Genomic DNA, 20,774 nt, shown 5'->3' with positions numbered 1-20,774 from the left:
TGAAATACAAAAACTCTTTGCCCTGTGGGGGAGACCCACTATATTCCACTGCTGAGCTAGACCTTGTTTCTCCTGGCTTTAAGCCACAGGCAAACTTCCAGACAAGTTTCCAAGGAATCAGGAACAACAGAAGAAAAGACAGAAATCAGAAGACCAGTCAGAGAAAAAATCTGCCCCCAGAGACTTCTTCCTGGTGTATTCTCATATAACAGATAAAATCAGATTTTAGCCTGGCCTCAGCAGATTCCATGAATCACCTTGTGGGGCTTTTCCTCTGAGTTCAGGAACTGACTGACTTAAAAGTAATTAATGAAGGAGCTCAGAGCTAGGGAGGCAGAAGGTGCAGGGAGGTTTTTGGAGGCACACGTGGGCTTTGGTAACATTTGGTTTAATCCAGGTAAGGACATTTCCTAGGGGTATGCCTTGCCAGATTCACATTAGGAGAGGGCCTCCACTGAAACGAGACTTAGCTGTTCTTTCTTTCTCTCTGTGGGGGAAAGATTGAGTTTCCAGTTCATTTCTCTCTCCAACTCCTAGTTTCTGCCCAACCCCCTTCTTTCTGGCCAAGTCCTTGACATCTGGAATCCTGGATTGCCTTAAAAGGAGACCTGTTTCTCTGAGGCTCTATGTCACCAGGAGGTGGGAGGGGTGCCTCCTTTTCATGCTTCTTGAGAGGAGCCCGTAGGAGGTTCTGAAAAGGGCAAGTACTTTCCTGGGAGACTCACCCCTGAACCCTCACAAAAACTGCACTCCTCTTCATCACCAGTGGGGTCCCCTTAAGCCTCCCTCCCAAGCACAAGACCAGAAATGCATGCAGCATCCTAGATACTTTCTTCTTGAAAGTCTGCTGAATTCTCCATATCAATCATGCTGATGAGGATGGGACTGGCTGGCCTCACTCTCCGGGCCTCAGTTCCCTTCTGTAATATACACCTTGTTCTTGAGGCATCTTCTGTTCCATATAACCCCATGGACTTTTATCTATGGAGTTTTCTTGGCAAAGATACTCAAGTGGTTTGGCCATGTCCTTCTCCAGTGTGTCCCCATCTTACAAATGAGGAACTGAGACAAATAGGAGTTAAGTGACTTACCCAGGGTCACATAGCTAGCTAGGGTCTGAAGCAGGATATGAACTCAGATCTTCCTGACTCCAGGTCCAGTGCTCTCCCACTGCACCACCTACCTGCCCAATGCACACCTTACACATTCTCTAACTTGACTCTTCCAATTACCCTTTAATTTCAGTTATGCAAGTATAGATGAGGAAACTGAAGTTCAGAAAGGTTGTGCTATGCCCAAGGCTACACACCTTAAAATGTACAGGGCTAGAATTCCACTCAAGGCCTCCTGTTTACAAGCACTTTTCCTCTGAGACTGCTTCCCATTTATACTTTTATCTTACCTGTGCATTTGTGTTGTCTCCCCATTAGAATTTTAGCTCATCTGAGCAGGGACTGCTTTTGTTTTTGCTTTTGCCATCTCTAACACAGTACCTGCCACACAGCAGGCACTAAATACTTGTTGATTGATTCTTTCCATTAAACCATCTTGCCTCTTTATATACAAAGAGAGATATATTTTTGGCTCAAAAGTTTTGTAAAAAATAGGGATTTACCTTTCAGTGGGTCTATATAACCATCTATCCTGCACAATGTCCTGGATAATAATCATTACTCTGAATTAGTATTCTGCTAGATGCTATGTGTAGATCCTCCTGTGCACAGATGGAAAGCCACACCTAATTCAAAAATGCCCCTCACAGGGTAGGTACACAGTAAATGTATTTGGAGCCCAACTCCAACAAATCAGTTCTTAAAACACAACCTTTTGAGCAAGGTAGAAATTGCCTCCCGGACTGCTAGAGATAGCCTATTATCTGTTCACTTTAAATGACATGTAATCTGGGGCTGGAGCCTTCTGATAAGCTCCTAATTCCACTTAGCTAATTCGGTCATTTGATTACAATCATCCTGTTACATGAGATACTTTTGTAGAGGGATCTGAGACGACAGCAGTTTCGCTACCTAGTTCCTCCTTAATCCCATTTTTAAATAGGGCTTGAGATGGGTTTTTTTTTCAGGGCCAGAAGGGCTAATGTTTCAGAAAAATTAAATCAAAACGATGTAATCTACTTCATTGTAGTATAGTGAGAATAGTACTTGGTCTAGAGTCAAAGGACCTCAGTTGGAATCTTAACTCTGCTAAGTTCTTCACTTCTTAGCCTCAGTTTCTTCAACTGTAAAATGAAGGAGAATCTAAGGTCTGTTTATAAATCTCTGATCCTATGGAGAGTGTGTTTGACTACGAGTTCTGGGATATCTATTAGAATATGTGTTAAGTAACTGAAGAAAAAAATTGATAAACCTGTGTATCTCAGTTTCTTCATCTGTAAAATGGGAATAATAATGCTTATACCTCCTTCCTCAAAACATTTTTTTATAATTAATTTATCTGTTTTCAGTTTTCAACAATCACTTCCATGAGTTTTAAATTGTCTACCCCTCCTCCCCCTTCCTTCCCAGAGATGGCATGCAATCTTACATGGGTTCTATGCATCCATTCTTATTAAATACATTTTCACATGAGTCATGTTGCATAAAAGAATTAGAACGAATGGAAGAAACCATGAGAGAAAACAAACCAAACCAAAACATAACAAAAAAAAAAAAAACAGTCTGCTTCATTCTGCATTCTGACTCCACAGTTCTTTCTCTGGATGTGGATGGCATTTTGCATCATGAATCCTTTGGAAATGCTTTAGGTCCTTGCATTGCTGTGAAGGGCTAAGTTTATCAGATGCAGTCCTCAAACACTGCGGCTGTTACTGTGTATAATGTTCTCCTGGTTCTGCTCATTTACTCAGCATCAGTTCATATAAGTCTTTCCAGGTTTTTCTGAAGTCCTCTTGTTCGTCATTTCTTATACCACAATGGAATGTATTCCATTACACTCATATACCACAACTTGTTCAGCCATTCCCCAATTGATGGGCATCCCCTCAATTGCCAGTTAAGGAAAGACCTTAATTTAGAAAGGTCAAGGCCACCCACTGCATCCTGGGCCATCACCAGTCATAGTGACTTTTGTCTTGCCAATGGATTTTAATGACTGTGGAGCAGAGAATGAGGCTGACAACTCTGAGCAGCTCTGCCTCACTTAAATCCAATTCATGAGCAAGTCAAGACTCATCCTCATGATGTCATTGGTCCTCTTTGACAACAAACGCTACAGCAACAACAACGACTTTTATAAAGAAGAGCTTCGAGGCAATTAGGCAGAGTGCTAGCCTGGGAGTCAGGAACACCTGAACCATCTCTCTCTGCTCAGTTTCCTCATCTGTAAAATAGGGATAATAATAGCTCGCACTTCCTGGGGTTATTGTGACCATCAAATGACATACATGCAAAGTGCTTTGCAAACCTTAAAGTGTTACGTAAAGGTTAGATCCTAGCATTCACACAAACCACTATAGATATGCAAATCATTGATGATCCACAGACATTATCTGGTTTAATTAACACATTACCTCTCCATCGATGCCCAAAGTAAGGCAGGATAGGCAACTGTTTCTTTTTTTCCCCCCTCATCCCACTAATTCATTTTTCCAAAGGAAACAATACACAGCCCACTCCCTTATATCTTGTTTCTCTCAGCCCAGACACAACCCAGCTCAAGCATGGAAAAAGTGCAGCATTCAAAACACGCCCTCTGAGTCCCCACCCACTCAGCTTGGTGGAGACCTGTCCAGTGTTTGCCTAGTTAGGAAATAAGCTGCTGACATTTTTACCTGGGCTGTTTGGTATCTGGCCAGGTACACACAAGAGCTTTCAGTTATTGGAGTTCTGCAACTTAAGACTGCCTAATCCTCCATTTGCAGAGAGCTGACAAAAGAGAAAGAGCAGGAGGTACTCTATCTGTTAGGGCTCGGGGTTAATGTCCTGGAAAGGACATCTGAATGGCCTTTCCCAAGCACGGAAGTCACTTCTAGGAGTGAACAGGGTTGGCAGGAGGAAACAGATCATTCCGAGGATGATAAGGAGCTGGCCTCAGAAGCTAAGCTTCTCAGACCTCTTGAAGGGACCTGGTTGCTATGATGGGACCTTGGTTGAGTGGCACCATATGGCAAATTTGGGAGCACATGACCAATAGCAGTGAGGGTGCAGTGAGAAGTAGAATAAACCAAGAATCAGTCCTAATTTGCTCTGACGGAAAGTCAAGTAAAGTCATTTTATCTCTTTAGGACACATTTTCCTTATCTAGAAAATAAAAAAAAAAACTACACAATCACAAAAATCCTTTCCAATTCTAGATCTAAACTCCCCTGTTCTCTAACATTGTTCCCCTTCAACTCTAACAGCAAAAGACTCTTAACCATTGTTCACTCCTCTCCTCAGATCTCCAATACCCTCACCTAAGCCATGACCCTCCCTGTCATGGTAACTGTGCTCCAAGCTCACCTCCTCTGGGAAGCTTTCCTTGACTGATGTCACCCCATTCCTCCCTGTCACATGTCCTGAGACCCTACTTTGTGTTCTTTTCATTTTTATATATTCATTTTTACTTCTTTATCTGTCTGGCTACCAAAACATGAGCTCCCTCTAATCAAGGACAGGGGAAAGCCTAAAAGTCTTGGTAAATTTCCTGCATATCCTCTGTTTCTCCCTGTACTATCTTCTATAGAACACTAGGCATAGAAACTGAGTCATAGAAAATATCAGAGCCAGAACCACAGATATGACTGCTCTAGAACCAGAAGTATCACCTGCCCCTCATCTTATAGGTCAGGAAACTTAGGGAAATTAAGTCAATTCCAAAGTAAGTGGCAGCAGGAAGATCTGAATCAGGTCCTCTGATTCCAGGGCCAGTGTAGTTTCCATTCTGTCACACAGCTTCTCAAAGACAAAGGTAATAGGGAAAGAGAGAGTATAAGGTTTTATTTTATTTTTTATCCACTGATTCTTTTTCTCCTCCCTCACCCCCAAATAAGGATACCAGTAAAGGAAGTATTTGATATTTCTGAGGGCAGATCCTGGGTCCTAGTAGCTGAACTCCAGTTCATTCCCCCCAATATGTGATTATGCAAGAGCCCAGACACTTCCTCTGGCCCAGGGGAAGCCACTGAACCCAAGCTTGAAAATACCAGAAGCCTCACTATTTACACACTTTACCATACATGGGAATGGTTAATAGCCTACGTCAGACAAATTCCTAGGGAGCGATGTATTCCAGCCACATCATTATCATATAAATTCCTGACGACTGGAGGCAGCCGACAGGATACAAGGGGCTTACCCCTCTAGACGGTGACACAGGAACTTGTTAGTAATGCTCATTCTCCCTCTCCACCCTCACGTAACACTTCCATCTCTCTCTTATCCTAAAAGGTCTCTCTTTAATCCTTGTTCTTTCAAGACATTCACTTCCCTAGACTCGTTCTTTTCCCTACAGACCCACCCCCCTTAAATCTAGTGTTACCATATCCATAAGGATCCCAGGGACGGACCCTCTCCTCTCTACAGATATGGCCTTGACAGAAAATTGGAAAACTATGAACTCTAACCTGCCTCTCATTGTGGTGCTCCGTGGAATCTGATATGTTGCTTTACTTCTTTAAAATGTGAAAATTCATCCTTTCTTCAAAATGTCTATAGACAATTACAAAATTCTTTAAAAATCTAAAACATAATACAAATGCTGGCTATTGTCTTGCAACTCTAATTTCTCTAGCCATGATTACTTTGGTATTACATGCTCTGTTCAAGGCAGGCCTAGTCACTGAGAGAAATGTGGAGAAGCAGTCAAAAGCAGCCCAAGGACAACTTTGCTTGAACCCCACCTAGGCTACTTTATGCCCATTTCTACCTTGGTCCCTGTGAGACACACACACAGGGAGCACAGATCAGACTGAGAAAACCCATTAGGTTTGCCTCCTCTTGATTATACCATTTTCCCCTTGGATCTCATTCCTCTCCCAAACTCTCTGTAAGACTGGTTTTGTTACCACAAGTTTAAACGCCAGCAGCCAACAAAATCTTTCCAAATCTGCCTTTCCTTCCCAGAGTACCACATAAAATTGTGCTAGTAGTTTTTCTACCTGTTTGTCCTCTACTTTCCACACTGTTACTAGTCTAAGGGAAATTAACAAGTAGTCATTCAATATAGTTTCAATAGAGTAGAGAAACATGATGAATTAAATACCACTCAGTTACCAGCCAGTGGCACAGGTCAGTTAAGAACCCCAGATTTCTAAAACCTAATCGTGAGTTGTTTCTCCCTGCCAGAATTAAAAGACATTTAAAACTAAGAAAAGATTCAGCATAGCCAGGAAAAAGTCAGATTAAAGAAGTTAGATTTAAATGAGGGAAAAGTAATGGGGTTGTTCTCTCTCCTTACTTTCTTCTGTCTCATTCTCTCTATGTCTCTGTATATTTTTCTGTCTCTGTATCTCTATATCTCTCTGTGTCTCTGACTCTTTGTCTTCTCCTTCAATTTATCCCTCATTTCTCAAAGTTTCCTCCCAGCACTGAAATGCCATACTTCCTTAATGAAAATGCAGCCCTCTGTGTCCAGCTGGCCTGCCACTCCACCTCCCCCACCCTTTCTAATGCTTCATAAAGGTTAGAAAGTCTGGTCCCTCCCCTTGATCACCCTATGTAACACTCCTTAATGAATTTCCGTTTCTCTTTGACCTACTACATATAGCTTTAACTCAGGATATCTACAGAGGGAGGTTAAGATAGAGAGAAAGAGGGTCTCTGGGGTAACTCACAAGTTACAAGTAACCCCCAAGCAAGTTGATGTGCTAGATGGATGTGTGAAGGAGTTCGGCCAAGTTGGTACCTTCCTCTAAAACCACATGTCAGAGAGCTAGCTTAGTGATCTGGAAAGAGGTTGATCCAGTGGGGCTGGGGGTCAGTGCAGGAAAATGGGATTACAATCCAAAGAAAGCAGGGTTTCTCAGCTATCCAAGAAACCAAGAGAACCAAGGGGCTTTTCCTCTTCTCCATTCTATGTGGGAGAAGCTCTCTTCCTAACTTCAGAGCTGATGAGAAAATTAATCAAGAAATCCCATCAACACAGAGTTTCCTTGATAGGGGAAGGAGTTTTCCTTGACAGAACCAAGGAGAGCATAGGTTTAGTTCTAGAAGGCTCTAATGGCCATTTAGTCCAGCTCCCTCATTTTAAAGATGAGAAACTGAGGACCAGACAGGTTAGGGGATTTGCCCCATGTCACACCAAGAATAAGTGGTAGAGATGGGATTTGAACCCATTACTTCCAGACTCCAAGTCAAGCATTCTATCCAGTATATCTTTCACTGTTTGATGGGGAGAATTAAAAAATAAAATAAAAGACAATAAAATAGTTTAGTAAGATCTACCTTAATGTCCTGATACCCTGGAGGGAAGTTTAAAATTGTTAGGATGTTCTTGTTATTTTATTATAGTTCATATATAAATAAATATATGATAAATTGTAAACTTGTTGGCATTATATGTGGTTTCATTCTTAATTCTAATTTTTTATTGAATAGTATTAAGCTTCTGGGAGTTTTCCTTAGTATTATGCTGTCACTCTGGGACTGGTAGGGGCAGGTTCTGAAAGAATGACAAGACAACTCAAATTCTTCTGTTACTTTCCCCCAACACCTTTCTCATTTCAGCTGTGTCACACACTAAGCCCCAACCAGGGTGGTCTGCTCCATTTAACTCCCCAAAACAGGCAAAGGGTCTTTTAGGCATATCAGTTCTTCTCTGGCCTAAAATGGAGGAACTCAAGTAGGCAAAGGCAGAACCCAGCATTTTAGAGGAGGAAGTTAAGGAAGTATATTGTAGCCCTACCGCCTAAGATGCAGATCCTGAGTCAAACTAAAAAAAAAAAAAAAGCAGGAAAAAGCGGGAACCCAGGGTTTGGATTAGACAGTTCTCTGGCCCTTCCTGCTGTATCTTTCTCTGCCTCTATGAAATGTCTTCATGTCAAGAAAAGCCAAAACTAGGGTCCCTGGCTGCCAGGGACCCCAGGAGAGCACACAATTATGTGAGTTTTCAGACCTCTGGAATTTCTCCTCAGCAGCCAACTCCAAGAATCAGGTCTTAAATATATGACTTGGGTCTTTAAGCATAAGAACAGGAAAGGCAGATCTTAGAAGCACATAGAAGGCAACTGGAAAGTGTTCAGCTTTCCTGCTTAGAGTACTTTCAGAGAACTAAAAAACCCTACTTCAGCATACTGACAGTTAACATCACTGTGTGAAAGGCCTTGAGGCCACCAGGGAAGGAGGGTTCCAGTCTAGATGTGAAGTCTTGAGTCCTCTCCAATGGCCTCTCTCTCTCCCTCCCCCAGCCACACAGTTCTTTACTTCTGGACCCTAACAAGACAGGAAACTAGAGGAGTGAGGAGCAGGGGATAGTGCAGTGCCTGGTACATGAGGTGCTTAACATGTTGGTTGAATGGAATGCCATGGATGCCCATATTTCCCTTCCTGACACGAGGGTCGGTACAACAAAGAAGCAGCTTTGTAGTCACTGCTGTCACTCAGTATGTCCTCAGCCTCAACGGAAAGGAGATGAAAGGAAGGATAAGGAAGGAAGGAGGAAAATCCCTTCAGGGCAGGGGCTGCTGGGGAGGCGAGAGGGGCTAAGGACCCTTCAGGAGAGAGAAAGCGAGCCAGAGAGCTAATGCAGCCCCGACAGTGCGCCCCACCTGGGCGCGGCGACACCAGATGGCCAGAACTTCTCTCCTAACGTCTGTCTCGTTGCCCCTTTCTGCCCTTTCGCTTCCTGCTCAGCTCCGAGACCTCGAGAAACCCCCAGGAAAATTTCCTCCCCGCCGCCGCGGGAGCCAGCGCGGGAGCCAGCGCCAGCAAGGGAAGGAGGGCCAGGCCGCCTGAGCGACACGCTGCGGGTGCCAGCCAGGCTGGTGAGGGTAGGATGGGTGGGGATGGGAGGAAGTGCCCACTGCCCACTGCACGAGTTCGGGCGGAGGGAGGGCACAGCTCTGGCCGGAAGCCCGGCTGCTGCAGCTTTGGGACAGAGCAGGAGGGCAGGAGCCGCTCACTCACCTGACCACGGTGGCTGACTCCAAGGGCGGGCAGGCTGAAGGAGCTCTCCGCAGTGGCCCGTTGGGTCCCGCTCGGGCCCCTCCGCTTTGTTTTTGTTCTCCTCCCGAGAAGGCGTGTCCCGGAGCAACACCAACCATCAGAAAGCTTTGCACACAGCACCAGCCGGGCGCTGATGTCATGCTTCCTGAACACGTTCTCGGGGGCGCCAAAGGACCCCGGGGCAGCTCAAGCCGCCAAGGAGGCCCCAAGGTGGCAGAGGACTGGGAGCTCTACCTTCCATCCGGCGCCTGGACTGCTGCTCTAAGTGGGTGCTGTTGACGCTTAGATGACAGGACAGGGCACCATCTTCAACAGGCGGGGTCGTCTCGAGGTTTCTTTCTATACAGGTGGAAAGTGGAAACCCACGTTAAGACATCCACTGGCTTTATCTGATTTCTTTCTTGGGAGAGGTGGGCGCCTAGGGATGTGAGATGTTGCATACGCTAAGATGGTCAAAGTGTTGGTTTCTGCTGAACTGTTTTTTGCTTGTTTTTAAGCATTGTTATAAGAGAAATGGATAGGGGAGTGACATTCCGAAACGAATGTAATGTAAAAACTAAAGACATCACAAAACTAGTTTAAAAAATGAAAGAGGCTCAAACTGAAAGGGAGAGGGATTAATGGCCATGATGGTGGTGATGGTGGTAGTGGTGGTGGTGACAATGATGGTGATGGTGATGGTGAAGGTGGGAGTCAAAACCAAGCCCATTGTTGTACCCAAAGGCTCATCCTCATCCCCCAGATTAAAGAGCCCACTCCTCTCAGAACAGTAGATGTCGAAAGTAGAGAGGAGGCAAGCAAACTGTGGCGGGGTGGAGGAGGTCGAGTAATCTAGCTTGCTGCCTTTCTGTAAACCTAAATTTTCTTCCACCCACCCAGGAGCTGCTCTAAGTCCTGCATTTCCCATTTCTACAAGGAATTGACATTTTCCTTTGACCCCCGTGGGTCCTAATTTTTAGTTCGTAAAGCATTCTCCTGGGTTATGCAGGCTTTTTGCCAGCTTGGATTTGTATTTGATCCAGTAACAGGATAGGGAATAAAGCTGTAATTTCATAGATATAAGAACCTCCTGGGTGAGGGAACTCCTCTAGGCATGGGGAATTTGCAGCCTGGAGGCTGCAGATGGCCTTCTAGGTCCTCAAGTGCAGCCCTTTGAATCCAAACTTCATGAAACAAATCCTTTTATAGGGGGTATAGTACACCAATGCAGACTGGCCTCTTCTCTGCTAAGGGGTTGCCCAGGATCACACAGTACAATATAACAGAATACAATAAGTATTTATTAAGCAGTTACTTGTTGTGTTCATCCTTCATTTTCAAAGAAGACCATGACATCAGAGAAATGATGGCATGACTTGCATTTGACTTTGTTTTGAGTGAGGGACGGCTGTACAAGGTCACCAACCTCACTTTCTCCTCCTGAGCCATCTGGGTCCGGTAACCAGATATTCATCATGATGACTAGAGATGGCCCAGGAGACCTTGGCCTTTTCAGGCTGGCCTGTTCAGGTACTCACTTAGAGGGAGGTAGCTAAGCAGCTACTAATGTGCCAGGCACTGTGCTAAGTGCTGGGGATGCAAATAAAAAAGACAGTCTTTGTCCTCGAGGAGTTTACAATCTAATGGGGGAAGGCAAATACAAAAGGAAGCTGAAAGGGAGAGGGATTAATGGCGATGATGGTGATGGTGGTGGTGGTGGTGGTGGTGGTGACAGTGATGGTGATGGTGATGGTGGAGGTGGGAGTCAAAACCAAGCAGAGCGTCTAGTAGAAACAGAAGAGAAGCCTGGGATTCTGAGCCCTCTATAAAGTGAAACTTCAGGAGTTTTTTGATCTACCCTCCAGGACTCCAATCAGAGGGGCAGGAGCAAGTGAGGATTACTGATGAAGTGTGACTACCAAAGCTGAAGCAATCACCATGGTAATGAGTTTCCCAGTGCTCAAGTAACCTGGGGAGAGAGGGGGTATGATGATGATAATGATGATGATGATGATGATGATGATGGAGGAACTGAAACCAAGCAGAGCAGCTGGTGGCAAAGAGCCAGAATGTGCCCTGTCAGTAGCACCCCCTTAGGACCACGGGTCCAGACCCTGCCTAGATGGGAAAAAGAGGCAGGATTTGAGAACAGATCTTCCTAACTTCAAAGCCCAAGTTCTTTCTACTGTGTCATGGTACTTCTCTATGGTAGCAGCATGCAGAAACATAGTCCCCATTATTTTCTCCCCTCCTTCCCCCTCCCACACATTCAATTCTAGTGGAGAAAGGTTTGAGAAAGGAAAAAAGAAGATTTTTACAAATGTAAAGACTCTCACCAGAGCATGCACCTTCCTAAATAGTACAAAATTCAAATTGAGGAGAAACACTATAAATGTAAAAATTCTTCCTCTTGTTTCCCATGTTATCTGGGGTGAACCATGTCCTCCCTCTTTCTACCTGCAATAGTACCCCTGCTCTACACTCAGTGCAGAAGACTTAATTTCTTGGTTTACTGAGAAGACTGAGGCCCTCTTGAAATGGGAGCTTGATATGCCACTTTGCTACTATGATATGACAGCAGACTTCTCAGTATTATTACTCATTCAGAATAGTCACATGGAAAGAGGTCACCCCTACTCTTTGGCAAAGAGAATCCCTCTACTTGAACCCTTGAAGGAAGAGCTCTGAACTTGGAGGAAACTCTTCTATTTATTTGCTGGACGACCTTGCATAAATAATTTAACCTCTCTGGACCTCAGTATCCTCATTTTTAAAAATAAGTTGAACCGGATGATCTCAAAGGGCTCTCTAAAACAATGCACCATTACAGCCTGGAGATCTGGATTTGAATCCCAATATTACCTGTGGATTTGGGATAAACTACTTAGCTTTACCAAATCTGTGTCCTCTTCTATTAATTGGAGACAATAATGCTTGTACAACCTATATCACAGAGTGGTTGTGAGGAGAGTACTTTGAAAATGTTAACGTACTATTTACTGTTCAGCCACTTCTGTCATGTCTGACTCTTCATGACCCCATTTAGGGTTTTCTCAGCAAAGACACTGGAGTGGTATGACATTTCCTTCTCCATCTCATTTTACAGATGAGAAAACTGAGGCAAACAGGGTCAAATGACTTTCCCAGGTCAAACAGCTAGCTATTAAATATCTGAGGTTAAATTTGAACTCATGTCTTCCTGACTCCAGACCCAGTGGTTTATCCAATGTGCCACCAAGCTGACCTAAAATGCTATAAAAACATCCTAAGACAGGGGTGGAGAACCTGTGGCCTCAAAGCCACATGTGGCCCTCTAGAACCTCAAGTGGGGCCCTTAAAAGTTTAAAAAGTCAAAGGACTTCACTTGAGGACCTAGAAGTGACTTGAGGCTGCAGGTTCCCAACCCTGTCCTAAGACCTCTCCTCTCCTTGAAAGAGACCACTATCTAGTGGTATCTAGTGGTAGGGATGGGCCTTCCCAAAATTTTTATTTGTTTTAAGCTTAGTCAATAAGCATTCAGTAAATATTCACTATGTGCCAGGCACACACTAAGCCTGGAAATACAAAGAAAGGCAAAAGACAGTCCCTAATCTTCTCAAGCAGTTTACAGTCTATACTACTGTTACTCCTGGACCCTGGATAAAGTTCTCCTTATCAAGAAATCTGAAACAATCAGAACAATTGAATGCCCTGGGTAAAGAAGGCACTTCAAGGAATGGTCCCCACAATGGATCCTGATTATGATAGGATCCAGATCCAGTAGAGAGCTCAGAAACCAACTGGCCCATATCTCTCATTTTATAATGGAGGAGACTGAGGCCTACGTAAGTTAAGCAACTTGCCCAAGCTCAGAGACAGCATTTGAATCTTGGTCATCTGACTCCATAGCCAGGGTCTTTCCATTCTGCTACACACACACACACACACACACACACACACACACACACACACACACACACACACACACACACACACACTGGCTCCCTATTACCAGCTACAAACAGCAGGCATCATTTTTTAAAGGCCCGCAAATTAGCCACTAGAGTTCCCCACCACCAAGTGAAGGATAATGCAGTTTGTTTCTTCCAGAGAAAGAGAGAGAATGAGGACAGAGTTGTTTCCAAAGGGCCATGAGTGAGAAATCCCCACATAAGAACATAGATGTAGATGGGTAAGGGACATTAGAGATCAGACTGTGTCTACAAAGGAGCAGGACTGGGCTATAGGAGAGAATGTTCCTGGTACCCAGTATAGATTGATTACATTATTATTCTAGGCCATTAACTACAACCAGACAATGACACACCCACCACTCCTGGACAAGCAGACCCACCAATGATATACAAGGAGTTCCTTGTCACTGGAGTCAATCAACAAGCATTTATTAAGTAATTAATATGTGGCAAGTTGTTTGTCAAGGAAACATTAGGGGGTACAAAGAAAAAGTGAAAAGTCACTTCCTCAAGAAGCTTATCTTCTAATGGTAAAGCTGGTATATGAACACGTAGTAATGAGATATACAGAAGTAGATAGAAGGTAACTTTTAGAGGAGAATTTGCTAGTAGTGTTCAGGGCTTTGGGACTGATGGGGTGCCTGTGCCTGGACCCCAGTTCCAAGATCACAAAACACTATACCTGGCCAGTTTCTCCCCAGCCCAAGGACACTATGCCTAGCAATCACTCATAAGTGGACCCCAGCAAAATACTTCTCTCTCTCCCTGGTGTAATAACAAACTGCACCTGTAGGAATTATTAGTTTGAACTGACTTTGTTCTGGCTTGCAAAGATATTCAGTTCCCACTGGACTGTCTATACCAACTCCTTACTTCGTTATATGCAGCCTGGACTCCTCATTATGTGTATCCTAGACTTTAGACTCATGTATATTCCTTACATCTATCTTGTCTAACAAGACACTGATGGGTGGCAGACTGGACTTTATCAGTCAGCCTTGTCTACTAGTTGACTTAGTGATGTTGTAGACCTAAAACCACACCTCCATGTAGCCCCACTTTGGGCTTTTTCCTGGTGAACTCTGGATAAAGTGCCTTCACATTAGATACTAAGTACATGTTCCTTTAAGAACTAACCACTCCCTAACCCTACCCTGAATCACCTAGTTAGCATATTTGGCATGTATTCTACTATAGAATATCATATATAAACTTTAACTGTGCTCCTTTTACATCTCAAGTTCCCTAAGAACTTTTCCCCACTGTATAGCATATCAGTAAACTTTTGCCAGTTTGACTTAAAGAATACTTGAGTCCGTGAATTCATTCCAAATGACCCTCTTCTGTATTCCAGTCTTTGGGTTTCCTAGATGACTATGAAGATGATTCCCGGAGGTAAATATCCAGCCCCAGAGTCTCCTCCATTATAAAATGAGAGATATGGGCCAGTTGGTTTCTGAGCTCTCTACTGGATCTGGATCCTATCATAATCAGGATCCATTGTGGGGACCATTCCTTGAAGTGCCTTCTTTACCCAGGGCATTCAATTGTTCTGATTGTTTCAGATTTCTTGATAAGGAGAACTTTATCCAGGGTCCAGGAGTAACAGTAGTATAGACTGTAAACTGCTTGAGAAGATTAGGGACTGTCTTTTGCCTTTCTTTGTGAAGTGAAAGCCTCCTTTCACTAATTGTTATGGGGCATTTCCCAGTGGATGTACTTCAGGCATCTCAAAGTCAACACGTTTGAAACTGGACTTATCGTTCTCTAAATAACAGCCCCTCTTCCTAACTTTCCTATTTCTGTTAAAGGCATCACCATCCTTCCAGTCCCCCAGATTTGTAACTGTGAAGACATCATCGACTCTTAACTCTTCCTTGTGCCCCACATCCCCAACAGTTACTTGCCACGTCTTATCCATTATTTCTCTGTGTCCATTTATCCATGTACAAGATTTGACCATGTCACTCCTTAGCTCAAACTGATATAGTGGCTTCCTATTTTCTATAGGATAAAATTCAAAGTCCTTCACAATTTGACTTGAATTATTTTTATAGGTTGATCCACAGCCTAGGATAAATTCAATGGAAATAAGTTCAAGAGAGATTTTAGAGATAGAATAGACAAGATTTGGTAAGTGAGTAGATGAGGGAGAGTGAACAATTAATGATGACTCCCTTGTTTCAAACCTTGGTGACTAGAAAGATGCCTTCAACAGAAAGAGAAAAATTAGGAAGAAAGGTGGATATGGATAATAAGTTCTCTTCTGGACATGTTGACATTAAAATGCCAAAGGAACATATAATGACAAATGTCCACTACATGATGCCCACCAGGTGATGGATGCCTGGAGCTCCAGAGATACTAGGACTGAATATTTAACTCTGAGAATCATCTTCATAGTCATTTTGGAATCATGCTGCTCCTCCCTAATTAATTTACTCTCCCCCTCTCCTGTTCCAAATCATCTCATCTTTCCTCAAGTATCCCACAGCGCCATTCTCACCTCAACCTCAGGGTGCTAGGGTCAAAATTGAGAAGATAGTTTAGACAGGGAAGATAGACTTAGAAAATGTCAAGAGACTAGAGGTTAAATTAAAGATGAAAAATGTCTAAGAAGAGGAAGACAGAGATGTAGAAGGGGGTGGAATGGGAGGTGGTTATGGTAGGAGAAATTTTAGTGTTTATTGGATGAAAGATATAATCTAGAAGGGCCTTCAGAAGCTATCTAGTCAAACCTTCTCATCTTACAGATAAGGAAACTGAGGCCCAGGAAGGTTAAGTGACTTGCTTTTGTCACAAAGGTAGTAAGTATCAGAGAGAATAATATTATTTCTATTGCACTTTAAAGTTTGTAAACTACTTTACAAATATTATCTCATTGGATCTGCATAACTCTGTGAGGTAAGGGCTATTATTATCCCCCCTTTACACACAAGGAAACCAAGGCCTTGAAAGGTTAAGTGACTTACCCAGGATCCCATTGCCTGATGCAGGATTTGAACCCAGGATTTTGACTCCAAGTCCAACACTCTAGCCATGTAGCATTTAGTTGCAGTATTTGAATACAGGTTCTCTGACTCTATAATCTGTACTTTTTTCCCTACTGTAACACCTTTCCCCCTTTTCTTGATTATGAAAGTGGAACATTTGTGGATTACAGTGAGATCGACTTTATGAGCAAACCTGAACATGGCTGAAGTGGATTAAAGATATAAGACATGGGGCTTGAAAGGGGTTTGGAGAGTAGGAGGTCCAGGAATTTGAGGGAACATCAAGATATCTATTAAAGTCCCCTAACGTAAGGCCACAGTAGCAATGAAGAACTCTGCCTACCAGGTAGTGGTCCTTAAGAAAAGCAAACTCTTAAAAGGTGTTGTAAGGATTAAGATGAACTGAAGTCAGTGAGTCAGCCTACAAATATTTTTCAGGCCCTGAAGCTGTATGCTTAACACTGGAGATCCAAAGAAAGGCAAAAATGTGATCCCTGCTTCTAAGAAGATGACAATCCATCGTCTGTGGAGACAATATGCAAAGAACTGTATATGTGTAAGATAAATATCGTGTAAATGGAAAATAACCTTAAAGAGAAGGCACTAGGTGGGGGAAATAGAGGACCAGCAAAGGCCTCCTGCAAAAAATGGCATGCAGGGTTGTGCTAGAGAAGGCTCATATTGGCTCAGGAAAACCATTTCTTAAATTTTCAGTATGAACATTTATTACATTGTGGAAATAAGGAAATACTACAAATCAGAACTTGACTTGTTATTTTGCTGATTGCCTAGATTTAAGACAGTGATAGAGAAAATGTTAATAGTACAGATTGAATATTAAATTGTGTTATGCATAGTTTTTTTCAGAGAACCAGTTGTTTTTCAAATTATTATTATTATTAATTTATTTTTAACATTTAAAAGAATTTGAGTCCCAGTTCTCTCCCTCCCTCAGCTCCCCCACCCATTGAGAAGGCAAGCAATATAATATCAATTTTACATGTGACATCATGCAAAACATATTTCCATATTAGCCATGCTTTTAAAAAAAGAAAGAAAAGAAAGTGAAAAGATTATACTACAATTTGCACTCAACATTCATTACTTCCCTCTCTGCAGAGCATTTTTCATTATCAGTCCTTCGGAATTGTCTTTCATCATTGTTTCGATCAGAGAGTTAAGTCTTTCACAGATGATCATTGTTACAATATTGCTGATAGTGTTTATAACAATCTTTCAATTCTGCTCACTTCACTCTGCATCAGTTCATAGAGGTCTTCTCGGGTTTTTCTGAAACTACCTTATTCATCATTTCTTATAGCACAATAGTTTTGTTGTTGTTGTTTCAGTTATGTCCTTCTCTCTGTGGCCCCATCTGAGGTTTTCTTGACAGAAATATTGGAATGATTTGTTATTTCCTTCTCCAGCTGCTTTTACAGGTGAGGAACTGAATCAAACAGGATCAAGTAACTTTCCTGCCCAGGGTCACACAGCTAGTGTGTGTCTAAGGCCAGATTTGAACTCAGGAAGTTGAGTTGTCCTGATTTCAGAACTGGCGCTCTATCCACTGAGCCACCTAGCTGCCCCATAGCATAATAATATTCCATCACCAGAACTTGTTTAGCCATTCCCCAAATGATGGGCAGCCTCTCACTTCTCAATTCTTTGCCACCACAAAAAGAGCTGCTATAAATATTTTTGTACATATGAGTCCTCTTCCTTTTTCTTTGATTTATTTGGGATATTGATCTAGTATTACTGGGTCAACATGCAGTTTTGTAGCCCTTTGCGGGTGGTTCTAAATTGTTGTTGAGAATTGTTGGACCAATTCACAGTTCCACCAACAGTGCATTAGTGTCCCTGCTTTTCCACATCCTTACCAGCATTTGTCATTTTTCTTTTTTGTCATGCTAGTCAATTTGATAGATGTGAAGTGATGGCACAGAGTTGTTTTATTTTACATTTCTTTAATCAATAATAATTTAAAGCATTTTTTAGTATGACTTTAGATAGCTTTGATTTCTTCTTCTGAAAACTGCCCAATCATATCCTTTGATCATTTATCAATGAAAATTGGCTTGTATTCTTATAATTTGGCTCAGTACCCTAAATATTTGAGAAATGAGACCTTTATTAGAGAAACTTGTTATAAAAATTCTTTCCCAGTTTCCTGTTTTCCTTCTAACATTGGTTTTGTTTAAATCTTTTTAATTTCATGGAACCAAAATTATCCTCTCTGTCTGGTCATAAACTCTTCCTCACCCATAACTCTGACAGCTAAAATTTCCATGTTCCCTAGTTTGCTTACAAAATTACCTTTTATGTCTAAATCATGTACTCATTTTGACCATAGGATATAAGATGTTGATCTATGGCTAGCTTTTCCCAAACTGCTTTCCAGTTTTTCCAGCAATTTTTGTCAAAAAGTGAGTTCTTGCCCCCAAACCTGGAACCTTTGGGTTTATCAAACACTAGATTATCATAGTCATTTACTACAGTGTATTGTGCACCTAATCTGTTCCACTGATCCATCGCCTTATTTCAGAGAGCCAGTGGTTAAATATTTACTTGTATACCCCGGCTATATGTATAAATCTACAAAGGATAAAGAATTATACAAGAGGATAGTTATTATCATGTCATTTGTGTCATTGCTCTGAGGAAATGGGAAAAAAGAATTCCAGAGTCAAAGAACCAAGAATCAGTTATGTATCCTGGGAATACACTTCCCTCTTTTACACATGTGAAAACTGAGGTCAGAGAGCCCAATATCTTTTTCTAGACTTTTATGGTAAATAAATGGCAGAAAATGAAGGCAGTGGGAAGCAGTGAAAAGAGCACTTCCTCTGTAGTCCAAGGTTCAGTTGTGACTGACTCTTCACGCCCTCATAAACCCTATTGTCCATGGGGTTTTCTTGGTAAAGACACTGGAGTAGTTTGTCATTTCCTTCTCCAGTAGATTAAAGCAAAGGGAGGTTAAGTGACTTGCCCAGGGTTACACAGGTAGTAAAAGTCTGAGACAGAATTTGAACTTGGGTCTTCCTGATTCCAGGCCTACCCCTCTATACATTGAGCCACCCTAACTATCTCCTGAAGTCCAAGGACCTGGATTTAAATCCCCTTTCCTATATTGACTACCTGTGTGATCTTGGCCAAATCACTAACCTGCCCATGTCTACAAAATCAATCAATAAATATTTATTAAATACTATGTGTCAGTCACTGTGCCACTCTGGGGCATGGATCAAATAACTTCTGAGGTCCCATTCAACCCTAGATCTCTGATTTCCCAAATGAGATTTCATTTAATTAAATTAGTATTTCTATAGATAGATTCCTGGGAGCTCTTGAGGGAATCAGAGAAAAATGTTCATATCCTTGAGAACTTTGGAAGATGAAGAAGAAGGAGGAGGAGGAGGAGGAGAGGAAGAAGAGGAGGAGGAGAAGAAGAAGACGAAGAAGGAGAAGAAGAAAGAGGAGAAGAAGGAGAAGGAGTCTGGCAGACAAATGGTAGAAGGGCTAATTAATCTTGGAAAAGACAATATAGAAATTTTTTTAAAGAACAAAAGTCTGGTGACAAAGGATAGGAGGAAACTGAGGTAGAAACATAAGAAATAGAAATGAAGTTCCTAGCAAGGTAATCTGGTCTCAGGGTATCATTAGGGATTGATTATTAAGACTTTTCCAGGAGTAAGAGAAGAGACTCAGGAACTGTCTGGGCTTTAGCTTTGAAGCTGTGTTTTGCACAGTTATTTTGAAACAAGCAAGAGAGCTTTTCAAATGACCACATCCTCTTTTTCAGGTGATCCAGATGACTTTTTATGACCACTTCCTTTCTACGTTAGCCTTTAAAGATAAAAGGCCTTTCTCAGAACATGTGCTGGCAGTCACAAACAGTCAGTTTCCAGTATGGCGAAAGTAAGGGGAAAAGGCAAAATGGGTTGATCTGGATGGGAAATCTTCATTTGCGCTACCATGACCAGGCAGTGCTAGGAAAGGAACATCAGAAGGCTTTAGCTGTCTTGGCTTAAAGTTTTCTAGGCAGGAGGAATGAACACAGGGGCTTAGAGATTTGTAAGGGATCTTAGAGCTGGAAAGGACCTTAGAAGTTACCTCGCCTAATCCATTCTCCAGAAGAGGGAATATGGAGACTCAAAAAGGTTAACATGCCCAAGGCCACACAGATACTAAAAAGCAGATTTGAACTCAGGTCCTTTGACTCCAAACCCTCTGCTTTTTCTCCTGCCCCTCACCAATGCTTGCTACTTAAGGACTATTCATGCCTATTGTAGAAGGAAGGGCATGTTCAGAATCCTCTAGTTCAGTCACCCCCAGCTCTTGTGTGTCCCCCATTTTTGTTACCCCTAGTTCTCTACACTTCTGGTGAAGTCCCCTACCCCTAATCTTAAAGCTCTCCCATTCACCCAACCATGTTCTTTCCCCCCATGGTGTTCTAAAGCCCCTCTAGCCCTGGGATTAGCTAACGTCGAGATAGGTATCAGTGGTGTGAAGTTGAGAAAACAAGGGCAAGGATAGAGTGCCATCTACTGGGAGGAGTTGGGCTGGATCCTATTTGTCAAGTCAAATCCTATTTAAATCAAGTCACTTAACCTGTCAATAATCTATAAAATGGTGCCTCTCATACTTGAGGCAGTCTATATATATAAACCAGCAAAAACTCACATACATACTCTCAAGCGTTCAGATGGACCTGTGATATCATCCATTTTCACTAGATTTTGATCTGCAGC

The 20,774-nt window shown here is 42.4% G+C and overlaps 1 protein-coding gene and 1 long non-coding RNA gene across 3 annotated transcripts in view; one reads left to right on the top strand and one right to left on the bottom strand.

Moving 5' to 3' along the window:
* Positions 1–9,238, bottom strand: part of CSRP1 (cysteine and glycine rich protein 1) — a 34,674-nt gene extending 25,436 nt beyond the window's left edge. Inside the window, exon 1 of the mRNA XM_072648224.1 lies at positions 9,060–9,238. Coding sequence (XP_072504325.1) covers positions 9,060–9,238 — 179 coding nt within the window. The remainder of the gene's footprint in view (positions 1–9,059) is intronic.
* LOC140529515 (uncharacterized) lies at positions 9,232–16,894 on the top strand. 2 transcript variants are annotated; one of them, XR_011975576.1, is made up of 3 exons: positions 9,232–9,363; positions 10,943–11,018; positions 16,462–16,894. It is a non-coding gene; the product is annotated as an uncharacterized lncRNA (long non-coding RNA). The 2 variants fall into 2 exon arrangements; XR_011975575.1 differs by lacking the exon at positions 9,232–9,363 and adding an exon at positions 9,380–9,508.
* Positions 16,895–20,774: the final 3,880 nt, after the last annotated feature.

Source organism: Notamacropus eugenii, chromosome 2 (genome assembly GCF_028372415.1).
Source record: "Notamacropus eugenii isolate mMacEug1 chromosome 2, mMacEug1.pri_v2, whole genome shotgun sequence".
NCBI classification, from domain to species: domain Eukaryota; kingdom Metazoa; phylum Chordata; class Mammalia; order Diprotodontia; family Macropodidae; genus Notamacropus; species Notamacropus eugenii.
Note: the sequence above shows the minus strand (reverse complement) of the source record. Positions and strands in the feature narration are given on the sequence as shown.